This window comes from Lemur catta, chromosome 12 (genome assembly GCF_020740605.2).
Source record: "Lemur catta isolate mLemCat1 chromosome 12, mLemCat1.pri, whole genome shotgun sequence".
NCBI lineage: Eukaryota > Metazoa > Chordata > Mammalia > Primates > Lemuridae > Lemur > Lemur catta.
The window spans coordinates 11,006,170-11,026,621 of NC_059139.1; the positions used below are offsets into that span (position 1 = coordinate 11,006,170).

At 42.5% G+C, this 20,452-nt stretch overlaps 1 protein-coding gene across 2 annotated transcripts in view; it reads right to left on the bottom strand.

The window, feature by feature from the left end:
* RETREG1 (reticulophagy regulator 1) overlaps positions 1 to 20,452 on the bottom strand; it is a 129,157-nt gene that overhangs the window by 92,100 nt on the left and 16,605 nt on the right. For both annotated transcript variants that reach the window (XM_045566270.1, XM_045566271.1), the window contains exon 2: positions 590 to 696. In XM_045566270.1, the coding sequence (XP_045422226.1) occupies positions 590 to 696 (107 nt within the window). The remainder of the gene's footprint in view (positions 1 to 589; positions 697 to 20,452) is intronic.

Below are 20,452 nucleotides of genomic sequence, written 5' to 3' on the forward strand. Positions count from 1 at the left end.
GCCCCTTCAAATACGGAAAAGCTTGACTCAGATTTATAACACAGTTAAATTACTCAAAAAACACTTGAAGCAAATTTTTAGAAAAATAATTCAAGCTCTCACTTTTAAACTTAATGATGAAAATTAATTCATTTTTCATCATTAACTTATTTTTCAAAATCTATTTAACTATCACTTAATTGTTGTGAAACCCTGAACTCATTGCGTTTTCTTCACTGAGGCAGAGAAGATTTTTATGTACTCGTCCATTTTCTGCAGCCCAGTTCCATCACGTAGGATGGAATAAATAGTTAACTGTTATCTTCACTGTAGCCTACTCAGATATCAAAATGGTATTTAAAATAGCACTTCAAGCCAAGAAACGAACTAGCACACACAGACCTTTGACCCAGGAGCAGTAGCTATGACTAGAGATAACATTAGTTTAAAAAAAGAAAGTATTAGACTGAAAACAGCCAAGTCAATGCCTATATAACCTATTACTTTGCTCCTGTCTAAAAGACTAATTGGTTACTATGTCTACACAAAGACCAGAAATTCAGGATCTAGAAAATTAAATATCATAAAAATGAAATCTGGGTGTTCTTACCTCTTGTTCTAGATAAAACCATATCCTTTATTATTTGCATAATAACACGCCCCAGTATCATGACGGAAATCAGGTGATACACTCTCCATGGAGTCAGCGCAAGGAACCTGTAACAGCGAAGCAGACGGATCATTATTTCAATTGGAGGATTTTAATCCTTTTTAGAAATTAGGTTTACTTCCTGTCACAGAAACAAAATGCATTCAATAACGATTTCACTTTTGGAAATCACCCCACGTGACTGCATGGACGTTATTTAATAGGCATCAAAGTCAGCAAAATAAAAATGCTCGAGCCCAGATGCACTTTTGTGCTAGGCTTTCTGCTCTACCTCTAATTTGGGCAGAAGATTTGCTATCTTGGGCATGGCCCCATATTGCACCGAGAGCTGAGCTTCTCCCCTGGCAGATGGAGAATGGAACCGACCTGAAACGGCTAGGATGGGCTGGAAAGCCATCGAACAGACCCACAGCAGCTACGGCAGATACCCTTAACTTCCTGTCTTATGTTTTTCTTTTAGCCCTGTTCTATTCTCTAACGCACCCCCACATCATCAAAATAGCCTTTATTAACGATCCAGTTTGCTAACTCTTTCTCTTCAAGATCACTCCCCTTTTGTCCACTTGTCTACCTCCTCTCTGGGGTGAAACAAACTATGAATAAAAATGCTTTACTACAAACAGCACACAAACCCTGCAGTACTTTTTTGGGTTAGGCTTAGAAAGGAATAAAATGGCAAAGAAGTTTCAAGGAGCTTTGAGCCTTCCTGTGAGACCAGAGGTTGAAACTACTGTTTTATACAAGTTAATTGGCCAAGCTGCCAATAATGGAATCTGAACTCATAGAAAAGTTAACTTTAAAAGTGTTTAATACTGGTTGCAAGGCTATCTAGAGAAGTAAAGGACACACGAATACTGCCTTCTTTAAACTTGCTTTCTCATCAAACACAGGCTGAGCTAACAAGATCCAAGGCAAGTCCTAGGTGCCGTGATGGAATATGGGCAAAGAGTGAGGAGAGCACAGAGGGAGGAATCACTCCAAAGCAGGGAAAGTTTTGTAGATGTGGCACTCGACCTTGGTCTGGAAGGATGGATGCAATTAGAGGACACAGCATGAACAGAAGCTCAGTGTCAGGGTAAGGTGCCCACACCAGGCAGGCTGTGGCATTTGGTCTTATGCGACAGACAATAAAGACAGCCAAAGGTGTGGAGCAGGAAAACGAAATATGGGTAATTTAGGGAAAGGCCCAGGGGACGGCAGAAAGCATGAGGTGGGGAGGAAGCCCCGAGTCCAGGCCATGCAGTGTGTCTGGTGAGAAGTGGCTCAGCATGAGGTGCTGAGTGAAGCTGGGCACCAACTGCCACCAGAAGGTGGGCGACCCAGGCGCTAGCTCTGTTCTAACGCCCACCGCGTGTGTGGCCTGGGCCGGCAAAATGAGGGGTGGACTAGGTCGGTGCTTCTTAATTACTGGTGAGCAACCGCTGCCAGGTCGGCTGCCTGGAAAGCTGGGTAAAATGCAGATTCCTAGGCCCCAGCCTCCTCCCCCGAGTCCCCCTGAAACAAGTGGTCTAATTACTAGTATTTGCACCCAATAAATACTTATTTATGGGTTGCTACACCAGGCATTGTGCTACCAAAAGGGAATAAATGGTGAATAAGGAGCATAGAGAGAAGCAGCAGACAAAAAAGATAAAATTAACAAAATTAATAAAAATCCCATAATCCATGCCGTTAGCATCAATCATTTGTTCCTCCACTCAGGGGCCACCACTTGCTGTTTTTGTGGCCCTTACGCTAGTTTTCACCAAGGCTGCGTTTGGGGGTTTGTTTTGCTCAGGGCCTGCCTCCTCACTGTCCGCGTATGGTTATTTCTTGCTGCTGTCTGCGTGCTGGGCTCCCCCGGTTTCCCCACCTCACGTGGGAGAGGCAGTTTTCAAAATTTTTGATAGTGACCCACAGCAAGAAATTCATTTACATCTAAATACCTATAAATGAAAACAGTTTCAAAAAATAATGTCTACCCTTACAACTCATACTGCCTTTCAATATTTTCCATTCGATTCTATTAGGTGTTTAACTGCTGACTCTGACTCACAAAACTGACTCAGGACCTGCTAACGAGCTGTGACATAGTTTGGCTCACACCCTGTGACAGAGAACCAGTCTGTTCCCTTAGAATGGCCTTCCTTGCAGAGACAGAGAGTCCCCTTAAGTTTAAAGGTCTTTGGTGCTAACCAGAAAGCCATTTAAGGTTCTTTTAAAAAACAAGAGAATTCAATACCAACGGAAGCAGTGAAAACCACTGATTATTTTCTCAGTGGAAGCTGCAAACTTCCACTGAGAATACAAAAAAGAATAAAAAATTAGGTAATAACAGGACTTTGACCCACAGACCTGGCTGCCAGACCTCATTTGGAAGGCATTGCCATAGCAGCTCCAAAGAGCACTGGGATGTCTGTTCCCTTTGTGTCCTGGGCAAGGGTCCAGTTGGCATCTTGGCCAAAGTCTTGTTGGTCATTAAGAATCCTCAGTCAGCTGAGAAGGCAACCCTAGCGATTGCTTGGGAGGGCTAATGCCGAGACTGTGTTGGGACTATATAATCGATTCTTTGGTATGTTGCATTTGTTAACCTTAAGAATGACGTATAGAAATGTTTGAGAAATAAATCCCTAAGATGAATAATTGGTATTTAGAAAAATCTTTTGGCATACTTGGTATTTTAATTATTTATAATGTGTAAGATCATTTGTCTCATGGTTCCACTTTAAAATATCTGGTTGGGTAATTTAGACTTGTGATTTGAAACTAAAATCTTAGAAACACGAATTTCATTTATTCATTTTACAGGTATTATCTAATATTTGAGAAGGCTTAGGTTGTTAGACAATTGAAATAGTTTACAAAAAGCTTCTGTTTGGGGTACATTTCAAACATATACAGAAAGAAAGGCCAGATTGTAATGGGCCCAGTTTCAATTCTACATTCGTAGTCAATCTTGTTTCTTCTAATACTATATATTCCCACCCGCCAAGCAGCTCCTTCCTACCAAATTATCTGAAGCAAATCCCAAACATTATGTAATGTAATCTGTAAATATTGCCATTTATCGTCCAAAAAGGGTCTTTTTAAACAAGCAACAATACCACTATCATGTCTAAAAAAGCATTTTAATTCTTAATGTCATCAGATATTGTCAAGGTTCATATTTCCCCAATCATTTTTGCGCGCGCACACACACACACACACACACACACACAGAGAATGAAACAGGATCGGAAAAAGTCATACATCGAAATTGGTAGATTTTATTTTAAGTTTCCTGGGCTGTATAGGTCCCCTGTCATCTTTGGGGTTTTTTTCTGGTTTTTTTTTTTTTTTTTTTTTTTTTTTTTTTTAATTTTTTGTGGAAGAAACAGCCTCATTTGTCCAGTAAAGTTTTCCAGACTCTGGGAATCACTTATGGTACCATTGTGGTTTAGTTTAACATTTTCCTCTATCCTTCATGCAGACTATAAATTGGCAGTTGGATCCAGAGGCTTGATCAGATAGAGTTTTTGGGTTTTTTTTTTTTTTCCTGTAGAACCTCATGATGGGTGGTGACATGCGTTTCCACCAAAAAGCACATGCACTCTCCAGGTGTCTGGTGCCTACACTTCTGTGACATGGCAGCCATGGATGATCACTGCCTAGTGATTAACTCCTCAGAGGCTACATGGGGGTGACAGCCCTTCCTTCCTCCTTCAGGTATTAGCTGGATCATATCTGTAAACAGAAACTCCCACTCACCAATGTCTGGTTACCTTGAAAGATGGAGCTCATAAGAAAGGCAGGATCAATTCTTGATTCTTTCCCTCTATTTACCAGGTCTTTTTTTTTTTTTTTTAAGATAATGAAGCAGTTACTTAGTACCCTCTAAAGGTTTTCTTCATTCTCTCTTTTCCCCCTGTTACTATAGACTCAGGAATTCACACACATTTGGTGTGTTTCAGTCCACCGCAGTGACATCCTTACTGGTCCTCCAGCCATCCCACGGGAGCTCACTCAGGTTGGCTCGCAAGTCCCTTTGGAACAACCTTAGTTATTTGGATAGTGAAGTACTTGAAAAGGACATAAAAAATATCAAACTTACAAATGCAGTTTAAAATGTTCAAAGGAGTATAACTCAACCTTTTAATGAAACTAATCATTCACCAAACACTCTCTTAAAAATGCTTGTTAAAATTTGCTAAATTAAAAAAAAATTTGCTAGATGTATAAACTAATGTTCTGTCAGCTATGATGGAAAGCTAGAAGAAAAATGAGGGTTTTGAATTTCCAATTTTATAAAATCAAAGTTTGTTATTTAAAAAGTAATTGAACAAAGTTGCTTCCAACCAGTCTAAGGACATCAAGAAAGCAATCCCTGTCTGTTGGACACGGGCGGCTCTGATGCCAGGACTATGTCTCACCACTCGGGGAAGCGCTGTGGCAGGGTCACTGCGCTGGAAGACGCTCTGGGGCCACCTGATTTAGACTCTCACCTCATCCATGAATCCCCCGAGTTGCAATCACCCACCCACTTAAACACATCTCATACTAGGGAGCACAACATTTCTTGCAGCATCCAATTTCCTGCAGTATCCTATTATTACCGGAGGGAGGGGGAATTCTGTTTTCATTCCATTAATGAGCATCTGTCAGACACTGGGCTAGTTGCTGGGAAAACAGTGGTGACTAAATCCCAGCCTGCCCCTGCAAAGCCAGGAAAGCAGACAGAGAACCAATTATGTTTAACCCAAGTGCCATTCAGAATGCTGTGGGAACAGGAAAGAGAGTTGAAAACTATATAAGGAAGTTAGAGAAAGCTCTCGAGAGAAGGTGGCATCTAAACTTTGACTTGCCAAAGTCAGATTTGGCCAGGTGGAAAAGAGACAAATGCATCCCAGGTTGAGGAACAGTGTACACAAAGAGAATTGCAGGACAGCAACGAGGCTAGAGCCTAAGAGTTAGAAAGTTTGCCCTTGACTTTGCCTCCCTCCACCAAGGGTGCCAATTCTGCCCTCCAGAACCAAATTCAGGCTGAATAACAGAGCTGATGTCCAGTGAGCGCAGGCACTGCCCTAAGAGCTTTCCATGTGTTCACTCATTTAATCCTGATAACCATACCTTGAGGGAAGTACTACCATTATCCCCATTTTACAGATGAGCAAAGAAGTTAAGAAACTTGCTCAAAGCCCCAAAATAAGAAGCAGGACCAGCATGTGAATCAGGCAGCCTGGCTCGGAGCCAGCTGTCGCCACTCTGCCAAACAGCTGTTGGACACCAGTCCTGCTTCTCGGTTTGCCCACCCTCACATGGAAAGTGCAGGAAAGACTGGCACCAATTTATAGGCTTTTTCTTCTGTAAGTTGAATTTTTATTTTTTAGAGCAGTTTTTACCGCATTCTATGGGTCTTGACAAATGCATAATGACATGTATGCATCATTATAGTATCTTACAGAACAGTTGTGTTGTCCCCAAAATCCCCTGTGCTCCACCCATTCATCCCTCCCTCTCCCAAGCCGTTGGCAACCACTGATCTTTTTATTGTCTCCATAGTTTTGCCTTTTCCAGAACGTCATATATTAACTGTCGGGATCGCACAGTATGCAGCTTTTTCCTACTGGTTCCTTTCACTTAGCAGGATGCATTGAAGGTTCCTATGGGTGCTTTTGTGGCTCGCGAGCATATTTCTTTTGATCACTGAACAATATCCCATTGTACGTTATACTAAAATTTATCCATGCACCTATTGAAGGACATCTTGGTGGCTTCCAATTTGGGGCAATTATGAATAAACCTGCTGTAAACGTCTGTGTGTAAGATTTTGTGTGGATGTAAGTTTTCAACTCGTTTTGGCACAATCTTCCCTGTTTTCTTTTAACAGTTCCATCAGCATGCTGGCCTGTGCTGAATTCACAGGCAGTGAAAATCCCCCAGGGTTCTATTTCTCAGATGCCACTTTTGAATCAAAGTATGTCCTGTTCAATTTGTTCTCGTTTGACACGGCCCATCATTCAAACCTACAGACTTTAATGGTGGCATCAATCACATCTGTTCTCTTGTCCAGCTTCACATTGGATATCAGTCCTCATCGAGACCACTGATCAAAGATATTGATCATCTTGGAGTCCTGTCATTCTCCATTAGTGGAGTGACCTAGAATTATTAATCAGCACTTCGTGAGTACAGCAGACAATCCAGTCTGCCGCTGTATTGTTGTCCCTATCATTCCATTTTATTCACAAAGACAGAATAAGAGCTTTTCCTAAATGCTTTGCTGAGACCTACTGCATTCCTAAGGTCTAAGAGTCTCTGCAAGTGCTGATGTGCTTGACTGCTGCTGAAAATTACTTTGAGGTATGTAATAGTTCTCTGTAGAAGAACTAAACACCACTAGACTCTGCCAAAAATATCATGGGGCACAGCTGGAGCCAAAGCCCCAGGGTAACCTTGCTGATCTGCTTATGCACAGAATTCACAGAAATGTGGTAACTATGGAGGAATTTAGAGGCAAAAACAGCCACACACAGGTGATTTCATTATCATGGGGGTGTTGCAATCAACATGCAGGATGCCCAGGAGATAACGAGAGCACAGGGATTGCATAGAGATGCTGCAATCGGGGTCCGTGGATAGACATCATCATCCTCACCAGGGAACACCATGATTTTTCAGGTCCAGGACAAAGTGAAAATGCAGAGACATCATCTGGGCTGGAGAAGTCAACACTCCCCTTCCCACCCTTCTGTTGCCCCAACACAGACACATAGGAGATCCCCAAGATATTGCAACCTCCATGCCAAGGCACAGTCAGGACCTGGATCCGGGGTAGGTGGGAGGTCCCTGCCTAGTCACCCACTGAATGCACCACTTCACTGCCAGCCAAGGCAAGGACGAACACCACCTGCCTCGCAGCTGCAGAGCACTCAGCCCCTCCTGCTCAGGCCCCTTCTAGGGGCAGATGGCCAAAATGGGACACAAACCTTCCCCACTGATGCAATCAGCCACCACCCTGGGCAGTCACACAGGGTGGAGTTGGGGAGGGAGAGGCTGGGAAGGGCGGGCACCAAGCGGCAGGGAGCAGGCAGCCAAGAACCCATCCGGGGGAGGTGGGCCAGTGGGATGCAGGACTGCACATGAGCTGAGCCTCCAGGCCCCTGTGCATGCTCCAACATCCCACCACACTTCACTTACAAAACACAGATTCAGAGAAGAAAGTACTAAGATGACAAGCATGGAGCATTAGTTCCCAAGTGCAGGGCAGCCTGAAGCCCAGGCCCCATGTGGCTGTACAGGTCACTCGTCTGTTCCGCCAGCCCTTCCCTCACTCTATCTTCAAGGTGAGGTCCCCATCACAGTGACCAACAGAGGCTTTTCATCTCCTTAAAATAGTTTTCAGTTCAGTGAGAAAGGCCACTGACCCCTGTCTTTATCCAAATTCGCCTGGGAACCTATGACAGCATCAATGGATCTCAGAGCCAAGAGGATTCAGAAGCACCATATGCACCAATCCCTCAGTCTCCAGCTATCAGAAACATCTTTCTGTAGATTGATGGGCTTTTTATAACCAATGAAAAGGAAAAAAAACCTATTGTACCTTTTTAAATTAAAAATATCATTTATTTACTACAAGAGTTCATGTGCTTTGGGCTGACATAGAATATAATATTTATCTGATAAAGGATATTTCAGATTTTGGAAACTAAGATAAGCAAACATTATATTATAATTATAATATAAATATACATATCATGATAGATAAATATTACATATGACCATTGTATGCTATATATAAACACGTAAAATTTTATGGGTATAATAATACCCCATTTGTCTTATGAAGACATACAGTGTGGTTTGGCTGCTGTTGGAAAGGCACAGTTCTGTAAATCACTATGTGTACTTTCTTTTAGCAAGTTAGGGCCTATTTCTACATCTTAATGTGATGATTGCTTTAAAAAATAACCACATTAGCTGGGTGACTCATGTTTAGCTTGCGATTACCACAGCCTATATTGGCTAAATCTATTTGTTTTTTCTGCTGTTTTTTTATTTCTTCTATACTTTTTTCTATTCCATCCCCAGATCCAGTAACATTATTTTGAATTTCAATCTGGTTTTCAAGCAACCAGGTGTTGGGATAGTTTATGGGACTAATCTGTATCCAGTTATCTGGGTGGGCTAAGAAGTAAGCCGCATGCCACATGCTCAGGGACAAAGAGAGTGAAAGCCTAGCAGGTGAGGATCCCCAGAAAGTCTCAAATCCTGTAAGGGCCTGGGTAACCCCCGGATTATTTCCATTTCATAATGCACCATGATTTTAAGAAGAAAATTTTCCTATCGAATTACGGGCTTTGGCCAATATCAAAACCAGTCTGCACCGGCTTCTCATGAGCTGCCTGCGAGTGGGGAACTCACTCTCAACAAGGAAAACCACAGGCTGGGGACGAAATTGCTCTCAGGGAACCCGCCATCTTCCCTTTCTGTGCTCGGATGGTTCAGACCCCTGCCAAGGCCATGGCTCTTTCTTGTCCCCAACTTTTTTTTTTTTAATAGAAACCTGTATTTACAATGACATCCTAAACAGTCAGCAAAGTAGTCACAGCTCACCACTCTCCAACTCATAAGTCATTTCATGTGGTTTGGATTCTTTGCAGGGTAAAGAATGATTTCAACTTTTTTTAAAGCAACACTTAATGTGAACTTGATTGAAATTGAATTTATTCTCAATACTAGAAGTCAATTTTTGAGAATTTAAATATTGCGCTCAGGATGACAATTCCATATATTAGAAAATTCCATATATTAGAGAGAGAAAGAGAGAAAAGGGAGGAAAGTAAAAGAAAACACCCTGCTCATTATTAAATAGTGTGCCTTAGAGTTGAAAACAACTCTTGTTCCGTTGCAACAGGGGAAAAGTTTCATCTGTCCTAGAGGTTTTGCTCCTATGAATCTCCTACTTGTGAACAAAATTCATGGCTTCTACAAATAATTAGGTAACGTATGATTAACTGGCAATCCATTCTGTCTGCTTTCCAGCTGCATCTACCTCTGGATCAAAGAACTTCTAGAACATCAAGCCAATTATCTTCTGTAATAGCCTAGCCCTAGCATACCCCCAACTAACCTTAGATATTAAATGCTGATAAACTAAGTAGTCCTGTTTATTGATATTTACACCTTTCAATCAGATGCACAATTTAAAAGAGTGGCATCGTAATATGAACATTAACAACGCAACTTCTATTTCTTTTTTAAAGGAAGAAACATTTATCTTCTTTATATCATTTTTATATTTATAAAATATAATTTTTATTTATAGATCTTTGGATTCCTTGTCCCTTTATTGGTTTTCAAGCACTCCATACACGTGTGGAGCTCTGCTGCAGCTGCTCCAAGCAGACACCCATGTCTGCTCAGGCTCAGCAATGGAGGAAGTGACGGCCAAGTGGCCAGGCTGGCCAGAGAGTGGGGACAGGCACTGCGCTATGTGGGCAATTTACATGATGAAAAAGAAGGTGACGGTACTAGAGCAACTGTCAGTGGAACTGCACTCAGTGGCTAACTACAAAAAATGTTTTCCGACTAGTTGTATATCCATTTGACAAGGAAAATTTTCTATTACCCCATGCTGAGTTTTGCAAGGCTAAACTGAATGGCTCAATAAGATAAATTTCTTATAAAGCAAAGAAAGGAACAGTTCACAAAAAGACAAAAAACAAACAAAAGAAAACTTGTTTGGTAAGGGATGAAAAGGATGAAACTTAGTTCTTCCCACATGTAAAAAACCAAATCCTCATTTCTGGGTAAAGCACAACTCACTTAGTACTATGAAATGAATGGTGCCAACAGCTAAAATATACATCCTTTTTGTCATGAAAGAAAGGTCTACAGATTAAAGCACTGGAACCCTTCATAATTCTGATGTGGAAATTAATCCGCATTATTTGCTTTATAACTCTTAAAATAGAGATCCAAAAATGAGGTTTTGTGTGCCTGAAATACATATAACTGAAAACAGCCTAGACAGACTCCTTAATGTCTGCTGGCTGTATATAATCTCACAGCGGCTCTAATTACAAAAGGAAAGGGGGTCTCATAAGGTATAATGATTTACTAAACATTATTCAAGGTGCAGATCATCACATTTTACTGGAAAACAGTGATCTCAAGAGTTAGGCACACTGACAGCCATCTATTAATAACTTAATATCACAAAATTCTGAATTTCAACTAACATTGGCCTTAATTTTTCCTGGCCTTTTATACAGATTCTGCAAAATTAATGACTGAAGATGTAGTGTGAAATTAAATTATATACCATTAAGAAAGAAAGTTATCAAATAAATGATGATCCTCCCAACTATAATATGCATCCCATTTTCAGAGCTGTTTAAAACACACACGTGTGTTGGGAAGGGGGATATATTTCTTAAAAATCAACAACATACAGAGTTTTAAATAATTTGCAAAGAAGAAGCACATCATAAAATGTAGTGATGTAAAGTAATGTCAGTTAATTACAAATCAGAGATTAAACAACACTCAAAAGTCTTTTTTTCTAGAGAAGTACTTCCCTAGTTGTAATGACCAAAAAAGTGAATTAGAAGCATGATAAGAGAGGGAAAAAAATGCGGGAGAAGGGGGTGGGGCTTCTTTCTATTTAGGCAGATGAGGAATTTTGGAAGACATCAGTCAGCAGGGAAATGTTGGGTGTTAGCCATCAGCAAGAGCCCGTGCAGTGGAAGAGGGAGACAGTCCTGCTCTAGGAGAAACAGGTCGTGATAACCCAGTGAATCAGGGAATGTGCCCAGGTCAGCAAGGCGTGGTGGAGATGCAGAGGGAACAGTGTGGAGGAGCCACGGGGAGTTCACATTCTGTTTGCTTTCTTGAGCCCACGGAAAGGGAGAAGCCACAGGCATGGCTGGAGTGGAACCAAGGCCATCTGAGGTCAAGGCCAAGTGGAATCAGGCATGGTCTACTCTGCTTGCTAGCATTGGAAGTATGGGAAAAGCCACAGGTAAGTCAAGTCAGCAGCAGCCCAGAAAGTGCAATGGGCTCCTTAGCTCCACCTGCTGTATACACTGAATACCTGCCCAGTCGTACTGCCCACACCTATTCCCTCGGCAGAAAAGGGGACTGCCAAGCAGGACAGGAAAGTCAACCCCTGCAGCCCACTCCAGCTGAGTCACCAGTCAAATGTGACCAGATTCAGTCACAGAACGGAGCTGCCAGAAGAAGAAAGAGTATCAGATCAAAGTCATGCATTGCAATGTAGTGCACGACAGTTACAGGGAAGAAGGGAAGAAACGGGTAGCAAGAGGTATGGAGAAGAAAGAATAAATAAACACAGGAAAGTCAGTAAGCTGTGGTCATAGGCAGCCCGGTTAGTTTCTTTGGATTTGTTTTGCAAACAGCAAAGAGATGTTCCAAGTATCTTCCCACTGGGAACTCATAATATGAACTTCAGGCCCTAATCTCACAGATATGTGCAGAGAGGCCCCAGCATGGCCAGTGAGAAACACCCTCACTTCCTCCACCTCTGTACTTTCATCTTTAAGTTGAGGCATTGACTAGATAAGCCCTTCCCCAAATTGCCTTGTCATCAGCAGAATTACTTGGAGCACTTTTAAAAATGACAGATTTCTGTGCTCGACTCTGGACCTGGCAGATCAGAATTCTAAGGGCAGGTACAGGAATCTACATGTTAATAGTTAGGTTTACAGACCACTGAACTGCAAGGATCTCTCAGGGCATTTCCCTTTCAACATTTCTGAGTCCATAAACTCTAGTTCCAGAGCATGCCATGTAACTGATCCAAGTATCAAACCGAGCTTCAGGGCCTCTTCCCGCATGCATAAATAAATGCATGTGCTGGTGTCTTCGTCCATTTGGGCTGCTACACCAAAATACCATAGACAGAATGGCTTATAAACAACAGAAATCTACTTCTCACAGTTCTAGAGGCTGGGAAGTGTAACATCAAGGCCCTGGGAGATTTGATGTGTGGTGAGGACCTGCTTTCTGGTTCATAGACAGCACCTTCTTGCTCTGTCCTCACATGGTGGAAGAGGCAAGGGGTCTCTCTAGGGCCTCTTTTATAAGGGCACTAATCTCATTCATGAGGGCTCCACCCTCATGACCTGATCCCCTCCCAGAGGCCCCAATCCCAATACTATCATATTGGTGATTAGGCTTCAACATATAGATGGGGTGGGGGGCGCATAAATTCAGTTCATTGTAACTAGGTTCTCGGCACAGTGATAGGTGCCAACGAGGCTTTTAAGAAGAACAGTTCTTGGGGAAGAAGACACATACTAATAAATTCAAGGAACCTTGGGCATGCCCAAGAAAGAAAGAAGCTGATATGTAACGAGTACCCACCTTGTGCTGGGTATTTTCACATCTCTACCTCATTTAATGCTCCTGAACAACATGATGAATGTAGATATATGGAAATTACACTTCCATAACTAGATTAGGTTGGAACAATGTGTCTAAAATCATGCAGCCAATGTTGGAAAGAGTCAGACTGTAAACTTTGGTGTTCTTGACTCCAAGTCCACTGCTCTATTTACACACCATTTGTAAAGCAATCGATCTTAAAGTGACAGAATGCTCTAGAGAGCAGAGTTGAAAAACCAATTGTCATGTCAGCACCTACCTTTTAAATTCCCATCCAGTTGTGGTCAACCACTCATCAGTTCACGTGCATAGTCTGTTCAAGAGCCCATTCTAATGCAACTGACCCTGTCCAGGGTCCCAGAAAGGAATTCAGCCACTCTGCAGTTCCAAGATTGATAGCACCGCCACAGCTGTAGAAGAGCGTCTTGTTTCTCCAACTACTCCCCCCTCCAAAAAACCAAGAATTGAAAGAACTAGACTGTGGCTGAGGTGCATCCACGTGGCACCCACTCTCGCCTTGGTTGTACTCAGTCGTTCTGCCTGGTTCTCCAACCCATCCCGACTCTGACTCCTCATGTTCCCCTCCTTGCCAGAAGCCCTGCCAGGGGTCTGCTCGCCCAGCCCCAGCTAACCCCTTTCCAGGTGAATCTTATCATATCTTGATCATATCTTAATAACCCACTGTCCAAGATCACAGCCACATGGAGACAGACCATTCCTTGCCAAGTTCCGGCCTGCACTCAATAGTAAGATTTCACACTGCCCAGACTCTCCCGCTCCTGGTCTGAAACCACGGTATTCACTTCTAGAACTAGTACTGAGGCTTTTACATCTCTCGGGCCAAGTGTATTAGTCTGCTAACAACAAAATACCACAGACTGGGTAGCTTAAACAACAAAAATTTATTTTCTCACAGTTCTGGACATTGGTGTCCAAGATCAAGGTGTCTACAGGTTTGATTTTTCCGAGGCCCCTCTCCTCGGCTTGCAGATGGCGCCTTCTCACCGTGTCCTCACATGGTCTTTCCTCCGTGCACGTGCATCCCTGGTGTCTCGTTCTCTCCTTATCAGGACATCAGTCATATTGGATCAGAGCCTACCCATATGACCTCATTTAACCTTAATTACCTCTTTAAAGGTCCTATCTGCAAATACAGTCACATTCTGAGGTCTACTGAGGGTTAGGACTTCAATATTTGAATTTGCGGGGAACATAATTCAGCCCATGACACCAAATGCCTGGACCACTCAACTGCCAGCTCCAAGGTCACTCCCATGTCAAGGTTAACCAGCCCTGTGATGTGCCCTGTCAGCCTCACAATGGTGAGGACACATTCTGTCTCCTCCCAAACTCCCTGCTAGAAAGGCAAACATTCTCTCAGGCTGCTACACTCAGCAAACAAAACTAGAACAAGGCTGCAATATCTGAACAAGCTATAAGAAACTGTGTAGATTAGAATGAGCAGGCTACTTAAGATCAGAGAAGCCACAGTATCCTGGTTTATACCATGTCCTGGCCTACTTAGGTTTGGACAATAAATTATATGTTCATCCTACTTAAAAATCTAAATGAACACATGACACAGAGAAGCAACTGCCTAATTTGTTTCAAAAGCCCACAACATAAAATATACTGAGCAGTGAATTAGTAATTTTGTCATCCTATAGGGACCTCTTACCTGAAGGCCAAGGTCAAGTCCTTTATCAGTAATGGTGAAGCTGCACTGCTCAGCAGAGCTGACCTGGGTCAGGCCACTCATGTACATGCCTCTGCTGAGAACACAGCACCCCTGGGATGTGCGAGCAGCCTCCTTACACAGCCTCCCTTTAATATCTGGGACCACCTATGCAGTAGTTGTTCCTGGAAAACATCACCCACTTTTATTTCTTAGTCAATGCCAAAATGTTAGAGAAACCATATAAAACCCAAAACTGGATAGGGACTCTTGTCATCACAGTTTCCACGGACATATTCAGGGGGCAGAACAGTGATGACACCCTTGGGCATCTGTCCCTATGGAAGGCAATCCTGGGATAAAGAAGTCAAAGCTGGGGATGATAATCCCACTGGGTGCGGTTGTCCTGACCAACACAGGGTGGGAGATGTTTTCAAAACTTGAGTTTGAAAAAAAAAGGGGCCTGCAGTGTATCCAGTGAATGTCCTTCTAGATGCTGGCGTGGAAGGGAAGAACCGTGGCCCGTCAGTCAATTCCAGTGCTTGGGGAGCTATGACTCCCTGCTATTCTGTGGCCAATCCTGAGACAGCACAAAAGGTGACAAATATCTGGGCACCAATACTAAATATCAGGAACAGTCCGTCCACTGTGGGTCTCACGCCAATGACCACGTTCCAGTTAAACTTTGACTGGCAGGGCCGCCTCAAGGCCAGAGACTATGTTGTGTCATCCCAGGGAGGAAAACCCATTTTGACTTTTTCCTATGGGTCAAATTAAAAGAGAAAACAGAGAGAAAGAGAAAGAGAGAAAGCATAAGCACACACCCATGTATGAGAGCACAAGCATGAGAGAGGCCTGGTAGCTGCCTTATGGACCCTACTCCTTAAGTTCCCTAGACTCTGTGTTTCTAGAACATTCCAAACTGAGAGTGACTCTGGCATGAGAATGAATCTTTTTTGATGGTTGTCAATTTCTCTGGGTCCCCCAGCCTCAGCCCCAATCCTGGGACCTCCAGGATCCCTCAGCGGAGTGTGAGGACGGGGCAAGAGGAGCCACTCACACAAGCAGGTCATGGTGCCGGCTCTGGCGGAGAGAGAAGGACGAAAACACACTCCTGCCGCAACAGAAAAGCCCTCAAACCACAAACCTGTGCAGCCGGATTAACTGAACCTAGACCTTGAAGTACAAGTAAAGTTACAAACCGGGCTTCCTTCAGGTGTAAAGGTAATTTTATTCAAAATAATATTTTAATGTCCTGTTTCACATTTTGCTGTTTTTTAAAAATAACCTTCAGTAATTTTAAATTTTCAATAATATAAAATTTAATGAAACACCTTGAAGTAGAAAAATGTGATTGTGAAAAACCACAGGACAAGGGTACCATGCCTCAGACGTGAGGGGGCTCCCAGGGTGGGCTGCCTCCCAGGGCCTCGCTGTTATGCTGTGAGATGATGGTTTTACCCATTTTTTACAAATAAGGAAACTAAAGCTCAGAAAGATTAAGTCACTGAACTGCGTTTATCCAGCTAGAAGGTAGTTCACCTCTTTCCAGAAAGCCCTACTCCCCGGCCACACACACACACACACCCTCACACACACACTTGCCTACCTCCATGATGATTTATTTCTATTATATCTCAGTCCAAAAACCAATTGAGAAAGCTTAAATATCTATTATAACACAGAATAAATATAAAAAACAGGAAATTGGGCAAAAGGAAAACAAACCGAGGAAAAGAAGATGACTCGGGTTGACGTTTAGCCCATAAGAATTCAAGCCATGAGTTGAGATGACAAATTTGGCTCTAAGATGACCTCTTTAGGGTAAGAACTTGATACCTCATCATGAAAGGAAGCCTTTTTTAACCTAACAGGAGAAGAAGACAAACTAACACGGTGAAACTTTCCATATCTTCTTAATATGGAAAGACTCAATCACGAAAACACAGCAAGCCTCGAAAATAAGTAATGTCACAGACGGCCCCACCCCAGGCTTACTCTGAGGGCCCGAAAACAGCAGCAATACCACCCTGATTTGTTAAAAATGAATCCCTTGGGATGTTTGTTTTTAATGCTTTTCCTGTTTGCCAAAAAGGAGCTATAAAATGGAAGAACAAGAGAAATGGTGGTGAGAAGTGTTACCACACTCTCTACCACACAGTTTAAAAACTCACATGGGTTTGCTAGAAGGCGTTCCCTTTACCCAAGGGGCTGGCCGTTCGCTGTTCCCTCTGTGTGCACACACGTGCAGTACACAGGGGTGCAGACGGCCCTAACAACTTTCTCTAATTAAACAACCGAGACAAAGCCCTCCCTTAGCACTGGCCCTAACCAAGTCCAAAGGAAAACCTATGTCTCTCCTGATAATTCCACCTGAGATTTCCAGCACCATATTTACACTCCAAACAAGACAGACAAAGCCATGAAAAACAACGCAGGGAGCAAGAAGAATACATAATAAGAAAAGATGGCAGTTTCTCATTAAGCTGCCCAAACGAGTGGCATAGCTGCTGGGTTTGTAACATTTGACATTAAACCCAAACAATAAAAGAAAATGCCTCAGTTCAACCACAAAGTGCTCCAGTTCATAATTAGCACTGTGAACTTGGAATAGAATAGGGTCTACATTTTAATCATAAGCTTATATTTCAATCAAATGAGAAGTGAAGGGGGGGTAAAAATAATGACAGAGAAATGCCCTCGGTCGAGCAAGTTCCTTTTTTAAAATAACCCCAATTATGCATTCAGCAACATCAGAACTTCAAAGCCACTATACCCAACAGGAATTGATGGTTTTGAGAAACGAGAATGCGGGTTCTTTGGCAAACGGCCTTTGCTTTCAAAAGCTTGGCAAAGGCACCACGGTGAGCTGCAGACTCACCATTCCATGCGCGGTAGTCAACGCAGCACAACGCACAGCAATGGAAACACAACCCAGGCTCCTCGGCAGCCTGCCGTCAAATTAGGTCACCCCTCCGCTCCCCCAGAGTACGTGCTTTTCCCTCACAGTCTCCTGGGTCCCCACCTGTATGTTTGTTTGCTTGTCCATTTTTTCCCGTCTGTCTGTCCGTCCCCAGCCCAAACTACAAGCTTTGTGAGGGAGGGACCCACTCTCTCCTGTTTGCCATTATCACCCCAGCACTAGGTCACACCTAGCCAATGGCAGGTGCTCAATAAGTATTTTTTTGTGTGTTGTTGGTCATTCAGTATTTGTTGGGTGAGTGATTCAATTAATGTAATTTATTAATCATGCACGTAATCGACGAGCTCATTAATCATGGATTCCCTAAAGCACACTATCATAACAGTAACAGTTTGCCAAACTGAAAAAAATGTATGGGGAGCATTGAAATGTCTACACCATTTCTAAAGACCTTTTGTGAAGTGTCAGAGAACATGAATGGCCCCTGGATGTTGGCTTAGACTCATCTGATTTCCTCTTTATCAGAAGATCTGGCTGCTCTCAGAAGTCAGTCTGGCTCTACTAATTTGCCCCATGCTAAGGCGGCATGTTGCAATGCCTCCTGTTGCAAGGGTGTGGCTGGTCAGGTCAAGGAACACGGCACCCCCCCCCCACTCATGCATCCTCATCGCCAAAGAAGCTGTAGCAGACGTATCTCCCTCAAATCTAAGCAGCCATGTTTACTGTGAAAGCGACACCAACACACAATACAGTGTAGGTCTGGGCTTCCTTCTAGACCTCTGGTAGTTCTTCTAACTAAAAGCCAAAGATCGTCACTGACATTGGGGGGATTGTAACCCCAGAATGGTTCTTTTGCCAACAGCCATACTCCTGAATGCCACATGCTCCCAGCAAGCATGGAATGGATCACAGTCTCATGAGACTTAAGACACCACCTGTCTGCACCAGGCGAGACCCACACGCAACAGAGACTCCCTGGGCAACATCACAGCAAGGAGCTGGCACGTGCACGGAATCAAATGCCTCAGTCACACACAGCATCAATACACAAATGTGCTGAACTTCTCAGCTATATTCAGTGATATATCAAAATTTCTCCCAAAGCCCAATTTTCATTTTGATAAGTAAAAGCTACTGTTTGTTAATACTAGTGAATTAAAAAGAATAGAAAAGCAATTTTTAAATCTTATTTTTCATTTCCATTCTATTTAAGAATTCATTTAATCCATTCATTTAAAAATCTATGCTAACACTCTTAGAACTTGAGCCAAATGTGAAATTTCATTGTCAAATATCTTTAAATATTGAGATAACTTTTATAAGAAAAAGGTTAAAAGTTTAACATATCATTTTTCATAAACTATGATAATAAACTGGTTAAAAGTCTCCCACTAAAAAATAGGAAAAAATTTATAGATGGCATAAGGATGCATGCTATTCTTTTGAATTTACTCAGAAGGTATTTGGAAGTTGAATTCAAAATGTATGCCAGCAAGATACACAGTCATTCCTAAAAAGATGAAGAAATTGATGAAGTAAGGTTTCTATACTACTCTCAATACTCCAAAATATACCCATTCGGGTTACAGGAGTTTCATATAACGGCTCTCTTTGAGAGTATGAGCTATTTCACTTATACACAAAGATGGATCTGGATTTTATGCAATTCCCAAATAACTGTGCCCCAGATGAGAGACCACGAAGCCACCTTCTGACTCAGGGCAAATTCCCCTCAGGGTGGTAGTGATGTGCAGACTTGCATACCATGCCCAGTAAACCTTGCCATTCTAACAGGCTTCTTCAATGGTCCTTGTTTTTATATTTTGCTTTTATTTCACAAGAAAGGTTGACTTTTTTAAGCACTGAGTGCATACATGTTTTTTGTTTGTAGATACCCTGTATGGAGTGTAATAGCTACAGAAGAGCTTAATGAAAATAGGTCAATAGCTCTTTTAGAGAAATTTTATTAACCAAAACAAATCCTCAAGTTGCGTTATGATAAATAATATAACTACCATATTAAAGTGACCATGTCCGTTTTAACAGGCCTTGGTGTTGTTTTAGCAAACACAGTTATCAATTTGTAGTTAAGAACACATAAAAATGTTTCCTTTGAATAGTAAATGTATTTTCAACTGCCAAGAATGTCTCCTGTGAAAGGTTTTCCAGGATGGAGTTGCTGTCACCATTTGAAAGAAGGCTGCATTGCCATTAGCTGGATGTTAAGCACCTTGTTCCAAGTAGATGTGGTCAAACACAAGCCATTACCACTGAGAGCAAAAGAAAGCCCTCGGTTGTCTCCTTTATCAACGTGACTTTTAACAAACTCTGGTGCATTTGCCAGGGGAGCAGGAAGGGATGGCGAAGTCAGAGGCAAAGGCCTGAATCTCACAGCTGGAGCTTTTTAGGTCCTGTCGGATCATGGGGACATCTGTCAATACACCATCTGGCAAGCCCCCCAAAGATGTGGTTGGATCAACACAGCAAAGTTCCCACACTGACCTGCAAATTATGATCAGTGATCCTGGGACTTGGAAACTATTATTTTGCCCTCCTAAGTTTCATCATGCTCATTGTTTCAACACTTAGCCTCATGCAGTTTAACAAAAAGGCCAGGAGGCTCTGATACAGGTAATGTTGTCACCAGCTCACTATGGGATCTTGGCACTCAGTTTCTTCATCTCTAAAATGAGGTGGTTAAACTGGAATGAAGATTTCCTCTCCTTTCATTTCATCATACAGATGCCTTCTTTGGCAAGATCTCAGCTGCTAACAAAACAAATAACATGGTTTACTAGGTCAGAGCTGGTGCAACTTGATCACAGAAGTAAGCATCTTC